The sequence below is a fragment of the Colius striatus genome, chromosome 2, assembly GCF_028858725.1.
Source record: "Colius striatus isolate bColStr4 chromosome 2, bColStr4.1.hap1, whole genome shotgun sequence".
Taxonomy (NCBI): Eukaryota; Metazoa; Chordata; class Aves; order Coliiformes; family Coliidae; genus Colius; species Colius striatus.
The window spans coordinates 35,785,620-35,798,558 of NC_084760.1; the positions used below are offsets into that span (position 1 = coordinate 35,785,620).

At 39.5% G+C, this 12,939-nt stretch overlaps 1 protein-coding gene across 1 annotated transcript; it reads right to left on the reverse strand.

Annotated features, from left to right (window-relative positions):
* Positions 1-802: 802 nt before the first annotated feature.
* LOC104557204 (uncharacterized) lies at positions 803-11,342 on the reverse strand. The gene is made up of 20 exons (XM_061990330.1): positions 11,255-11,342; positions 9,890-10,017; positions 9,110-9,253; positions 8,434-8,517; positions 7,716-7,883; positions 7,551-7,647; positions 7,231-7,454; positions 6,312-6,465; positions 6,028-6,236; positions 5,824-5,941; positions 5,451-5,656; positions 4,908-5,025; positions 4,109-4,278; positions 3,276-3,349; positions 3,070-3,197; positions 2,064-2,253; positions 1,495-1,636; positions 1,134-1,230; positions 924-991; positions 803-835 (listed from the first exon to the last, which is right to left on the reverse strand). The coding sequence occupies exons 1-20, from the start codon at positions 11,340-11,342 to the stop codon at positions 803-805; spliced, it is 2,640 nt and encodes an 879-aa protein (XP_061846314.1).
* Positions 11,343-12,939: the final 1,597 nt, after the last annotated feature.

A 12,939-nucleotide genomic window follows, 5' to 3' on the forward strand; every position in this document is an offset into this window, starting at 1 on the left:
CAGGAAAATATTGAATCTATGCTGTTTTCATATCACTGTTCAGATGCAGAGAAGACATCAAGACATTTCCTCCTAGAAAACAAAAAAAGACAGGATAATTGGATGGGAGATCCTAGGCATCATATTCTCTAGTAAGGAAGACTGCTTAACACTTTATAGAAAGAATCCAAGTATTAGCCTTCACTAAAAGCTTTTTTTCATTTAGACTGACAATCAGCTAAGCAGTGACTAATGCTACCTGGGTGATTTCCCTCCAGCTGGGGAGGGAGACTTGACATTACAGAGCTACTCTGCAAGATGAGAGTTCACAGCTTTTCTTTCAATAGCTGCTAGAAAATCAAGCATGTTTTACTTCATCTTGCTTTGAAAAAGACTCTTACTGACATTAGGCTCCCTGCAATCTGTTGTTCATAGTGAAGCTTTAGAACAGTTCAAAGTGATTTACAATTTACTTCACACCTGTTGTCACCTTCCTAAACCCTATTCCAAAACAGATGCTTCCAGCTGCACATTGTCTAGACACAGGTTTTAGACACATTACCTGAGCAGACTAGGTCTGAGGCAAGTCACACACAAAAAAACTTGAGTTTGACACTGTAAAGAAACATGAGAGCAACACACTAGTTTAACTTAAGCCACATGGATGTATCTTCATCTGACCCTTTTCTCAGTAGACATTACCAATATACTTTCCCAGTAGATACTTCAGAGATGTCATTACTTGACAGTCTGGTTAGGTTGTGTAGTTAGATGACATAAGTAAGCAACTTTATAAAACTGAATAGTTCTTGTTTAGCCTTTGTCAAAAGTCAGCATATTCACCTATAGAGAGAAGAGGCATGCAGAGATCTGTCATTTACAGCAGCAGTATGCTTGCTGTTTCAGCAGTGTAGTTTTAAGGCTGATACCAACCTCTGCTAGTTTTTTTTCTTCTTGACAAGCACTGCTCCAGATGATGCTTGCCCATGTGGATGTGGTTCTGTGCTGTGGTCTGGTGAGACATTTCAGCTTTTAGTTTTCTGTACAGCACATGCTAGGACTAGGAGCTGGTTGTCTGACACAGCCCGTGAGAGCATGTGCCACACTGCTGAGCAAATATTCAGAAGCTACTTCAGCAGTGCCCATTTTCTTACCAAGTGTGTGTTTCCCAGGGCTGCATCTCCTTGGACAAAGGAAGTCTGAAGGCTGTTGCATAGTACTGCAGATCACCACACTGCAGTGGAAATACAGCTACAAGACAAGAATGTTTATGCATAGGAGAGTCATTTGGCAAACATCTGATACATGTACTGACCCCAAAGGAGATTAAATGAACACTTTTAAGTGGCTGGTCTTTATTTACTGCTCTTCTAGTATTATGACTTCAAGGAGGTAGCTAATAGCACCAAGGCAGCACCAGGAGAACTGAGACATTACATCCCATTTGCTGCATGCACAGCTCCAGGCTCACAGACCAAGACTGCTGACAGCACATGACAGACAGAGACATCTCACCTGCTCTTGTAACAAAGTTGTGCCTTGTACAAAGGTGAACATCCTCACTTCAAATCTCTTTAGATGCTGAGGAAATTTTACTTTGAGGCTATAATTAACTTTGTGGAAGACAGTTCTGTAAGAGTCTTCCCTGTTTTCACACCTTTTTTGGGAAAGTGAAAGAAAATGTATTTAATTTAAACCTTCATCACTTCAACCAAATCTTTAAACAAAGCAAGGAGGTGAAATATATAGGAGTTTCCTTCTCTCCAGTTTCCTAGGACCATAAGGGTAAGGATAGAGCTCCTCTCAGTCCTGATCCCTGCCTTTTGTCCAGTCAGAATTGCTATTTGTTCTTTCTTTCCAGCTGGAAGCTGTTAGCTAGAAGCATTTCTGGACACCTCATGACATGCTGCAACCAGAAGGCATAGCCACTGTACTGTCACCAACATGTGCTCTACATCTTGCAATGATTGCCCATCAAAACAATGCATCCAAGCTGACTTCTGTACTCCTCCCCTTTCTCCCCACCTAAGGAGAAGGGCCTTCTGATGAAGATTTACCAAACACAGGAGGGAAGTCTTCCTTACCCATTTGTAAGGATGGGCCACTGGGGAAGGCTGTCTTGGCTTGGAGACTTTGTAGCCCAACAGTTATCCAGGTTTAGTTCCAGTCTTGCATCTTTAGGCTGGATAAGTTCAACTTGAAAATATAGTGCCTCCCTCAGGTACTTTACCACAGGATACTCTGAATCCTGGTAGCGGTCCAAATAGGATTTCTCTAGAAGAGAGTACTGATGTTAGAGTTTCCTTTTTACAGAGTAAGTATTTATAAACTTTCTGCTTTACTCTTTTTTCCACTACTATTTACTCTGGCACAGTGAAACCAAAATCTAGGGAGAGCATATGAATGCCAGCAAACTGGAAAAGTATGGCAGAAGAGTAAGGATTAGTAATGAAAGCAAAGATAGCAACAATATTCCTTGGCTCTGAGGAGCTTATAGTGAGACACTTCTTCTGGAAAAAAAACCCAAGATGGGCATAAGATGCTCATTCAAAACTGTCTCTCTAAAGGTACAGGGCATGGGCATGTAAAAACATTCCTCAGGGCTGCACCAGTCAAGGTGAGGATTTGGTTCAGGCATCAGTTAGTCCTTTCTGGTAGCAGTTACCATTTTACAGTAGCAATGCTTATTAGCTGCCTTCTCTGACACAGGTTATGATTATTTTGGTCAGAGCTAATTCTCCTTAGCAAAACTTAGGTAGCCAATAAGAGAGGGAAGCTGACATCACATAGACTACTCAAGGGTTTTAGCATGCCAGATCAAGCTGGAAAACTACATGTGTCAGTGATGCTAGGTCTGATCCATTACAGATACTTGACCATTTATGTTACATTCTAGAAAGGAAAACCTTTGTTAGAGGCCTTAAAGAGGGTTTCCTTCATCCTTGGAGATACTATCTGGAGAGACACCTAGGCAACCTGTTCTAGGTGGCCCTGCTTGAGTGGAGTGGACAGAGAAGATCACCTTCAGAGGCCCCTTCCAACCTCAACCACTCAGTGATTCTATGGAGTCTAAACATAAATATTACTTACCTTTGAAAAGCTTTAATGAAAGAGCAAGAGAGCCAAATCCTGGCTTTACACTGGGTACAGGGTTCTTCTTAGATTCATATTGGACATCAACAGTCTGCTTGATTGCATACCAGCATACAAATTTCAGTCTGAGACAAGAGGTTTATCATTAGATTTTTAGAAACCAAAATTTACTAAAAGAAGGTTGTCCAAGGTATGACACTTACTGATATACTGGTGTACCATTACCAAGTCTGAAATAGAGCACATCATTCTCATATGTCATAGTCGTGCTATTGAACTGAAAGATACACATCATTACAAACAGGACAGTTACATTAAAGTTTATTTTGGTTTTGACACAATACTTGCATCCCTTCACTTGACTGGTAGATTGCACTGAACAGAGTACACTTAGGAATGGCCAGATATTACCAACCAACAGCCCCATGCCTGCTGAATTGAAGCTGAATATATCCAACAGTCATGTCATAGTCACAAAACAAGTTTATTAGCTAACAATACCTTGAATATGACATGACACCCCAGAATGAGAGTGCACCACATCCGAGAAGAGATCAGCTATTTCTGTTGACAGAATCAATGTCTAGCATGAGACAACACAGAAACAAGCTGCATTTGTGGTGACCCAGATTTGAGCATCATCTGATCCTTTGTTATTTTGTCTATTTTCTTTTTATGCAGTACATAAGTGGCAGGAACAGGATCCACTCTTGTTTTGGGCCAGGTAGTCATTAGCAACACCTAAGCAGCTTCTGCAAGGCATCTGAATGTACCTCAACAGCATAAACTCACATTCAAGTCCATTACTAATCAATTCAAAGATGTCAAACTCAAGACTAGTTTCAGAAAGCACCTCTGACCTTGAAAGCCATCTTTACCAAATAATTTCTTCCCAACTGAGTTCAGTATCCTCAGAAAAAGAATGTAGAAGTCATCTGTGACCTTCTTGCAATGTCTGCTCAACTCCGAGACTGACAGGTCTAATAACACTAATTCACTCTAATGCAGAGTAAACTTCATATGGTGAAGCTCTTACCTTTCTGCTTGTTCCACAAGTGTTCACATTGAACTTGAAGGTTGCAGTCTTTTCTGTCACTAGTTGAGGTTTGCATCGTCTGTCTCTCAAGACAAGCAAGCTGGTGTCTAGGTCTGCAATTCCAACCAGTTTTACTGCTGTAATAACCACAGTGCCATTGGGAAGGCACTCTGAAAGAGAAAAATACTTTTTCATACAAATCAGAACTAATCTAGCACAGTTCTGCACAGATTTAACAACAAGTTTTTGGCTGCTCACAAGAATTAAATCTTGAGCAAGATTCTTCAGTATTAACATCTGATTTTCTTCAAGCTAACTTCCAGGAGAGTGGACAAAGCTAGTGATCACCTTTCTTCTCCTAGAAGCTCTCATCTTTTCCCAAAACAATTTTTTTCTAGTCAAGATGTTCAGTGCATTCGGTTTTGACAAGTAGCTTTAGAATGACTAATTTATACATTGATTCTCCCTCCATTCTATCAAAATAAAACAAAACAACAAAAATCTCCAACAGACTCCCATTCAACCCCAAAACCAACAACAAAAACATTTTTTTAAAGTTTTATGATTTTGGAAGTGTGAGGGGAAGCAGACTTTCCCACCTCCTTCCACCATCACACCCACTCCCCATACTGGGCAGAATAGTCACTTCAGTCTGTAATTTGACTTGCCACATAAGACATTTGCAGGAAGTAACAGGCAAATAGAGTATCACACAAGTATAAACTCCAGAAACATTTCAGCCTGCATGGGCTTGTGTGACTCAAAGACCATTAACAGCTAATCCCCAACATGTTATTACGTATTAGCTCTGAAGGTGAGAATCTGCAGGAAACCGAGAAGTCTCTTCTATTAGCCAAGGTGACACCATCCTTTAAGGTTAGGTGGAGTGAAGTCTTTATTCCAGAGGTATGAAAATCCTAGAGATGATAAACACATGTTAAACAAGAGAATAAAGACACACTGTTCAGCTGACTTGTTAAAAAATAATACGATAGGTTACCACAAGCCAAAGGTAACAGTGCTTCAAAGTGAAATGCACAGGAGAGGGTTTTTTTTGTCTAGAAGGTGACACAACAAACTTTTCCAGCCATTTTGCAATAATGTGCAATACAAGTACCCTTGCATGTAACATTGCAATTAAACATGGCTAAGCCTTAAAGTGCTTGTGGATTTTTTTCTTGCCTCCTTCTGCCACCATTAACCAAAGAAAATTAAAACTATTCTTCCAAGGACAGAAAACCGTCCTCCATTAAATCTATCTCAAAGCAAAGAGTTAATTTGCTTTCAAGCACATAGTGTAACTTGCCCATCTCACAGCTAGAGCATGGCCTTTAATTGCTACCTCATAGTTCACATGGGAAGAAAGGAAAGGGACAGAGATTGCCAAGTGAGTGCCATTGTCGCTCAGGCTGTAACTGTGCTTCTGTGCAGCCTCTGGGGTCAGGTGGTAGTCTGAGATGAAAGGTAACCAGTTTTGGTCCACGTTCCCACGGGTGACAACAAGATGAAGGTTCCTCTCATCACAAAATCCTCTTGCACTTGGCAACACTGTAATATGAGAGTCAGTCAGCATGCTAGTTACCATCAGAGTTTAAATAAGGGTATTTACAACTGGCAGTACCCCTGGCTGAAGTTAACCTGATTATCAGCTGAGTTCACAACCAGGTTAATTGCAGCCAGATTGGTACAGTTTTGCTCAAATTCCATTAGCTTACCTGCATCTTTAACAGTTGACACTGTTAGGACAGGGACAGTGAAGGTCTCATTTGTTGGATGGATTATAAAGGCAAGTGTGACATTCAGGGTGTATGCTCTCATGTCTGCTCTCATGTACTAGGGAAATCATATTTAGAAATAAAAATCATCAAGTGATATAACTGTTTTTATATCACAGTATGCTGCAGTGTCTTAGTACACACCTCTTTCTTAATGCTTGGTGCATCAAGTGGGACTTGTATTACGTAGGCTTTGCTTCCATTAGCATATCTGACCTGGTATGTTAGATAGCCATACTGGACAGCTTGAGCTACAGCAACAGTTTCCTTGTCAATGGTTAAGTCCACAAGCTCCACATCCGAGAGAAATGTCCCCACTGTCACATTCATCAACCTTGCACTCATATTTGAGTCTGAAAAGGAGCACAGTAACATTAAGCCTTCATCAATATCAAAACCCTCAGAAAATTCAGCATTAGGCTACTTACTGTTGGTTATAGTAATTTCTACTTGTTCAAATGGTGTTTCTATTTCCTTTATAATAGTATTTTTGGTTAGTCCCCATTTGTTATCTTCCCACTGATGTTCCAAGAACAGGTTGATGGTATATTTTGCCCCATGGTGTCCACTGCTCACAGAAGTCTAGAATTTCAAAATCAACATGTTTTAATATAACATCATTTTACATAAATTTAATGTTGTAGCATCTCAAGGTCAGATAGAGCTATAGCTCTAAACAACTGTCTTTCTCAGCTCTGGAATCGTGAGCTTGCAAATGGTACTTGTATTTCTATGAGTGTAAATTATCTCAGAATATTCAAAAGACTTAGGGAAGTTATCCTCCTCTCCCAGATTTCAAAGCAGCAGGGAATTATTTCTGTAGTGAGGGCTCTTCTTGAACCTTCCTTTGAAGTTCAGATGTTAAAAACAGTTGCCCAAGATTCAGTTTACTCCAAGTAATCAGGTTTAGATGTATAGTCTCAGCCTGTTTCAAATCATATGGTCTAGTGGACAAATACATTGTTCTCATTCTCTTAAATGATCTGTGTAAAATACAGCAGAAACCATGCATGCTTTACAGTGCAGTTAGACAATCTCCAAGGAGTATGACATCAGAACTAAAAGGCAAAAGCTCTGTATTAACCTGAGAAATGAAACAAATCAATAGTTCTGTGTGCGATTCTGTCCATCTGTGCTTACAAGAAAAGAAATTCTTCACAAAGTGGTGCTTACAGGAGCTATCCTTGGTCAGGGCTTTTGACATTTTAAATATACTCTTTCTTCCCCCTCACCTCCATCTTGTCTTTAAAAGGAACAGAATGAAGAATTATTCCTTCCCAGAAAACAAAAAAACACCCAACAACCAACCCAGAAAGTCTGTTGCGTAGCTTAACATAAGTTACTAACCTTGTAATAGCCACCTTCAGCACCTATTGGTATCTCCATTGTGATTGCATTTAAGTTATTCAATAACACATATTTCCTGGAAGCCATTTCTTTGGCAGAGAGTCTATGCAGATCCACACCAGCCTCAACAAGCACATCCTTAAAGCTAGTTGCTCCAGTAGATAGTGGTTGAATGTATTTTGGAACAGTCCAGATAATAGTTTTGTCCGTGTAATTTACACCATCTTAGGAAGAAGAAATGAAAGCTGTCAGATCATTACTTACTCCAGTTGTAAGTTGGTCCCTGAGCATTGGAGTAAGGTATTGCATTTCTTTCTCACCTAAAGGACATGCCACAGTGGTATCCACCATCAGGATCATCCATCTCTGTCTGTAAAATGTGCTTGATCTCACTGCAGATAATATAATTCCCTGATCCTTTAGGAAAATATCTGGTTAGACCTACACAGCCAGGCAGTTTGCTGGGCTAGAATAAGCATACCAACCTCAAACAGCTGAATTTGTGTGGCAGTGTATGGAATTCGCAGCAGAACTCTGGTGTCTGTGGTGTTGAATCCGTAGCCTGCACTCCAAGCATCTCTCACAAGCAGAGCCTTTTTTTCTTCTGGCTGATGAAACACTATTTGCCATATTGAGGCTTCTTCTCTTTTCGTCTACCCAGAGAAATTCATCAACACTTTAAAACTACTGTTCAAAACAACAGATTTACGACCATATTGAACAATTTATTGTATTGAACTGCTCAGTAGTTCTGTTGCCTTATTCTGAATATGGTTAGGGGCTTATCCCTCCAGCTTTTGCCCCCCTCACATATATAAAAGCAACATTCCATATTAGGAGCATCAGGAATTAACTGTGCTGCTATATTACAAATACAGGGTCGAAGAAAAAGCCTATCCACAGTTCACTCTCAAGTCATGAGATCTTACAGATTGTTTTTGTTGCTTCAATCTCTTGCCTGGGGACGACTTTATTTCTAGTCTCTTTGAAAAATCGGTTTCCATTTCTTCTTTGGAGACACGGCCTACACCTGTCTATTTCTAACAAAAACCTCTACACTAAAGTCACTAGGTACAAAAGTTCTACTTCTCTTGCTGAAGTGCTTTTTGAAAAGACATTTTGTACTGTGTGGACATAAAATAGAAGGATGGTTGTGCCAGAAGTAGCACTAGCTTTTACTAGGAGTAAAATACATAGTTTTACCTCTGGAAAGGTGAGAGTCCAGTCATCAAGTTCATCTTGAGTTAAGCCTTTTATAGTCTGTGGAACCTCCCTCCTGACAGAAACCTGAAGGGAATAATCTCCATAAGGGATTTGTTGATGACAATTGTTTCCTTGCCTTCAACACCATCTTTCAAGGGAGATTAGCATTTCCTAGAGAGAGGTTTCCTCCAACCAACTAAAAAGTTATGGTGTAGGATGGCATCATGCATGGGGCCTTATTTATAGTCCACTTAATTTCAACTTCATTTTCCACCTATCTTCCTTTTTCTACTTCTAGTTAAGGCCAGGAATTTGTTTTTGACTGCCAAGTCCTCTTCCATGAGAAGTCCTCTCCCTCTCCCCCTGCATTTCTCCCCAGCAAATTCAGTAGAGAATCTTCTTTCAGAAAGGTTACATTTCTGTTCTCAAAACCCTATGAGGCAACATTTAACAAGTTCAATTCACTAGCTTAACCTTTTGAATACCATTTCACAATTACTGACTACTAATGCAGGCAAGCAGGCTACATAAGCATAATATAAAAGCATTACTTAACTCAAGATGCATTCTATGCATTCACTTGTGAGCTGTTCACAGATGGGCATTCAAATTCTATTTCCAATACATTCTCCTACCTCAATTTAAATATCTTCCCATAAGTTCCTCCAACACTTACCTCCATGTAATTACTTTCACATAGTAACTCTCTTGGACTCCATGGACCATAATAGCAGCTTGCACTTTTCAGATGGATTGTAGCATTCTTCATATCATGAGTATGAGATGCTTTGATTTGTATAGTTACTACAAACACATCTTTCTGCATGGACACAGAGAACACTTGTTAGACTGATTTTTCCCTCGTTAGGCACCATCTATCCTTGTGACTCAAAAGTAAATTGCAAAACCTACCTACCAGCCTCTGTACAGAACATCAACACCATACTGAAGCATTACCGTTTTCTACTTGATTAACTACACAGGCTATATGCCTATGGATGTACAGCTATATAGATACTTTGGGGAGGAGCTTCAAATTTCTGCATAATCCCAGAATTGGATAAAAAAATATGCTCCTTAAAATACAGCTGATCTTGCATTTTATGACATAATATCACTGAGTAAAGTAACAAGCAACCAAAGCTTTTGAGCTTTTGCCCTAATGTATCTCAGGCAGTAATTAGAATACTGACAGACAGAATTCCTTATTCTTATTCCGAAGAAAACGTTTGCCCTTCAGCAGCATTCATGTGGTCATCTGTAGGCCATTCAAATGTCAGCATCTTCGAATATTCTCCAACCTCTGGATATATTTCAGGAGAACTAAATTATTTTCTGCTAAAAGGTAGTCAAGTTGTTATGACACCTCAATTAATACCTCTCAATAATTTGGTAATCTTTCACATAAAGGTCATATACCATAGCACTGTAGTCAGAAGGCCTACAATAGGCTTACCTCTAAGTGAGAATGGCAGCTTAGAACTGAAGCACGGAACTCGATGTTACTCCAATTGCTGTAAGTTACTGTATAGCCACACTGTGATGCCATAGTCTCAGTTAGCTCCCAGGCTATGCCTGATTTATCTAAGGACAATTAGTGAAGCACATAATTAATGAGTATAACTCCTGCTCCACAAACTCCCCAAGTGATCCATTCTCACCTCAGTGTACAGGTGACCCTACTCAAATAGGACTCAGCTGCATACCCTGGGCTCAGACATAAGAGAATCTCAAAGTGATGAAAAAAGTAATTACAAAGTCTGCAAAATCAAAAGTTATTACTGACATGTAAAGATATTAAAACCTAAAGGGCCAAAAGCCCCAGTAAGCATAGAACAGTAAATTGGGTCATCCAGGTCAAAGCTCTCAGGATTCATAGCTGATGACAGCACAGCAACATCAAGAGCCTGATCTGCAGCTAGCATGCTACCATATTCCTCTGCAATGCCTGTCTGGCCAACAGAGTCTCTTCCACAATCTTACCAAGATCATGAGCATACTAAAGCCTAGCTTAGATTTTTGTTAGGCTACAAAACTGTCTTTGGGGTTTGGGGCTTTTTCATTTAGGTTTTTGAGTTTCCTTTTCAAAAGTTGCAGCGTCTTTCTTTAGGTTTGGATGAAAATGCCTGAACAAATAGCATATATTGAGAGGGGTTTTTGTAAAAGTTTAACATTCTAGAAAGATGAATGTTATATATGTCATGGACTATATCTAATTTGACAACTGACTATCATGGAGAGCTAGTTCAAGCTGAGTTTACACCTTATGCATACAATCTTACACCTGATGTTTATAGCTTCAAAATTATCTCACTCTGCCCTTTCAGGGCACTCTTTGGTGCTTCTCACTTGAATACACCATTTGTTAACTACTAAGACCAGAAAGCCCAGCTAGTTTTCCTTAAACTAAGACATTCTACACCTCCACCAAGACCCTAAGCTGTAAGCAAAGAAGGTGAGAAGCTACTAGTGCAAAATCAATAGCATAGCACCAACTACAATTACTGAATTTTCAGAACAGTATGTGATGTTACTGTGGAAAAGTTTTACCAGGAAGGAAATCCACCAGCATTAATGTACCTAAATGCTACCATAATTCATTCCAATTTGAGTCCCAAGACTAATCATAGCTGAGTTATAACAAGTCTACAGGATAGATTATATAGAAATAAAGGTAGTATTTGCTTTACTTACAATAAGATCCAAACTGTTAAGCAATATGATCTTAGAATAATCCAGGGATTCTAGTATAGGAGGACAAAGGATTTTAAACTTTTCACCATGTGAAATTCCCTTTCCAAGTTCTTTTATATCAACTTACCAACAACAGAAAAAGATAAGTACTGGTCCTTAAAGTATTCTGTGCTCACAATTATACGCAAAATGTTCCCCAAGCATTCTGAACTCATAGGTCCTGTGTTGAACACATTGAAATGCCAGTAAGTAGAGGATTAAAGGTAACATATGAACACATATCTATTCCTTCCCAAATTGCTTTATAAAGTCAGTGTTGTGACAGTCATATTCAACATCTCTGGTCAAGAGGTATACGAGGATTTTTGTTTTTAAACCAGTAATACTTCAAAGAGAAAAGCCATTCCTGAAATTAGTATTCCAGTAGTAAATGTGTCAGATAGCTGACAATGTTACCTGAAACAGCCAGCCATGGAAACAAGATTTTGGAGGGGTGTCAAAAAAGTCCTAAATTGTTTATCCCAATTAGAACATCTTAAATGAAACAAAAAAGAACAAGTCCCCATATTCTCCAGAAAAGAGGGGAAAAAAAAAAATTCCTAAATCAAAACTCCCAACCAACAGAAACCCCAAACCAAACAACAAAACCAAAAAAGCCCCATGCACATCTATTCACGAGGGGAACCACAAGCCAAATCTGGGTTGGGAGCAGACATGTCAGCTACACGTCACCCTGGGCTCTTCACCTGCCCAAGGATCAGTACCCAAAGCCATTTAGCTCATGCTGGGAAAGGACCACACAGGAACAAAGAGAATGGCTTGAGAAGCTCAAGTCCCAAGCTATCACCATGGCACAAACCAATCAGACTGGCAAATCTCTTAAAAGCAGTTACAAACTGTTTCAAGTGTAGGACTAGAGACACAGAAGAATTTCAATAGATATTTCTAATAAATAGCTCTGTTTTGTAAGGAAAAGTTCAAGCAGACAGCAGTTTTGGTTAAGAAAACTGTTTCTTCTGAGGCATTTAGGGCCACTAAGATGATGAGGGGACTGGAGTATCTTCCTTAATGAGGAAGGGCTGGGGGAACTGGGGCTGTTTAGTCTAGAGAAGAGGAGACTAAGGGGGGATCTCATTAATATTTACAAGTAAATAAGTGGTAGATGTCAGGAAATTGGGGCATCCTTTTTTCTATTTTAACTCGTGACAAGACAAGGTCTTCAAAACCCACCTGGACATGTTCCTATGCTACCTGATCTAGGTGAACCTGCTTCTGCAGGGTCATTTGACTAGATGATCTCTAAAGGTCTCTTCCAACCCCTACCATTCTATGATACCTTTTAGTATTTAAAAGGCCTTATATACTAGGATCAAGTAAACAGGAGTAACCAGAGGAAGGAAATATAGAACATGTATAGTTGGAATTTGTCAGGAAAGTGGCTAAGTATGGCTACCACAAGAACTCCAGACTCTTCTGAAACACACATACACAGACATTACCTATAAAGAGCCAAGAAAGCAATTCACTGCAGTATTACCTGGTCTATCTTGGGTCCACATTTCAGAGATTAATATTCCTATAAGTAACAGCCTGTAAGAGAGGAGAAGGATTTGCAGTAGCATGAGATGTGGCAACAACTTGCTAAAAAGTTTCCATGCTCCAAAGATTCCAGTCTGAATATTAAACTAATCTTACATTTAGAGCTACACATCCAGACTTAAAAGTTACAAAATGGGCTTTCCATAGTCATCACTAAAAAAAAAAAGCAGGGAAGACAAACCAGAGAAATTAAGATTTCATGCCTTGAATAAG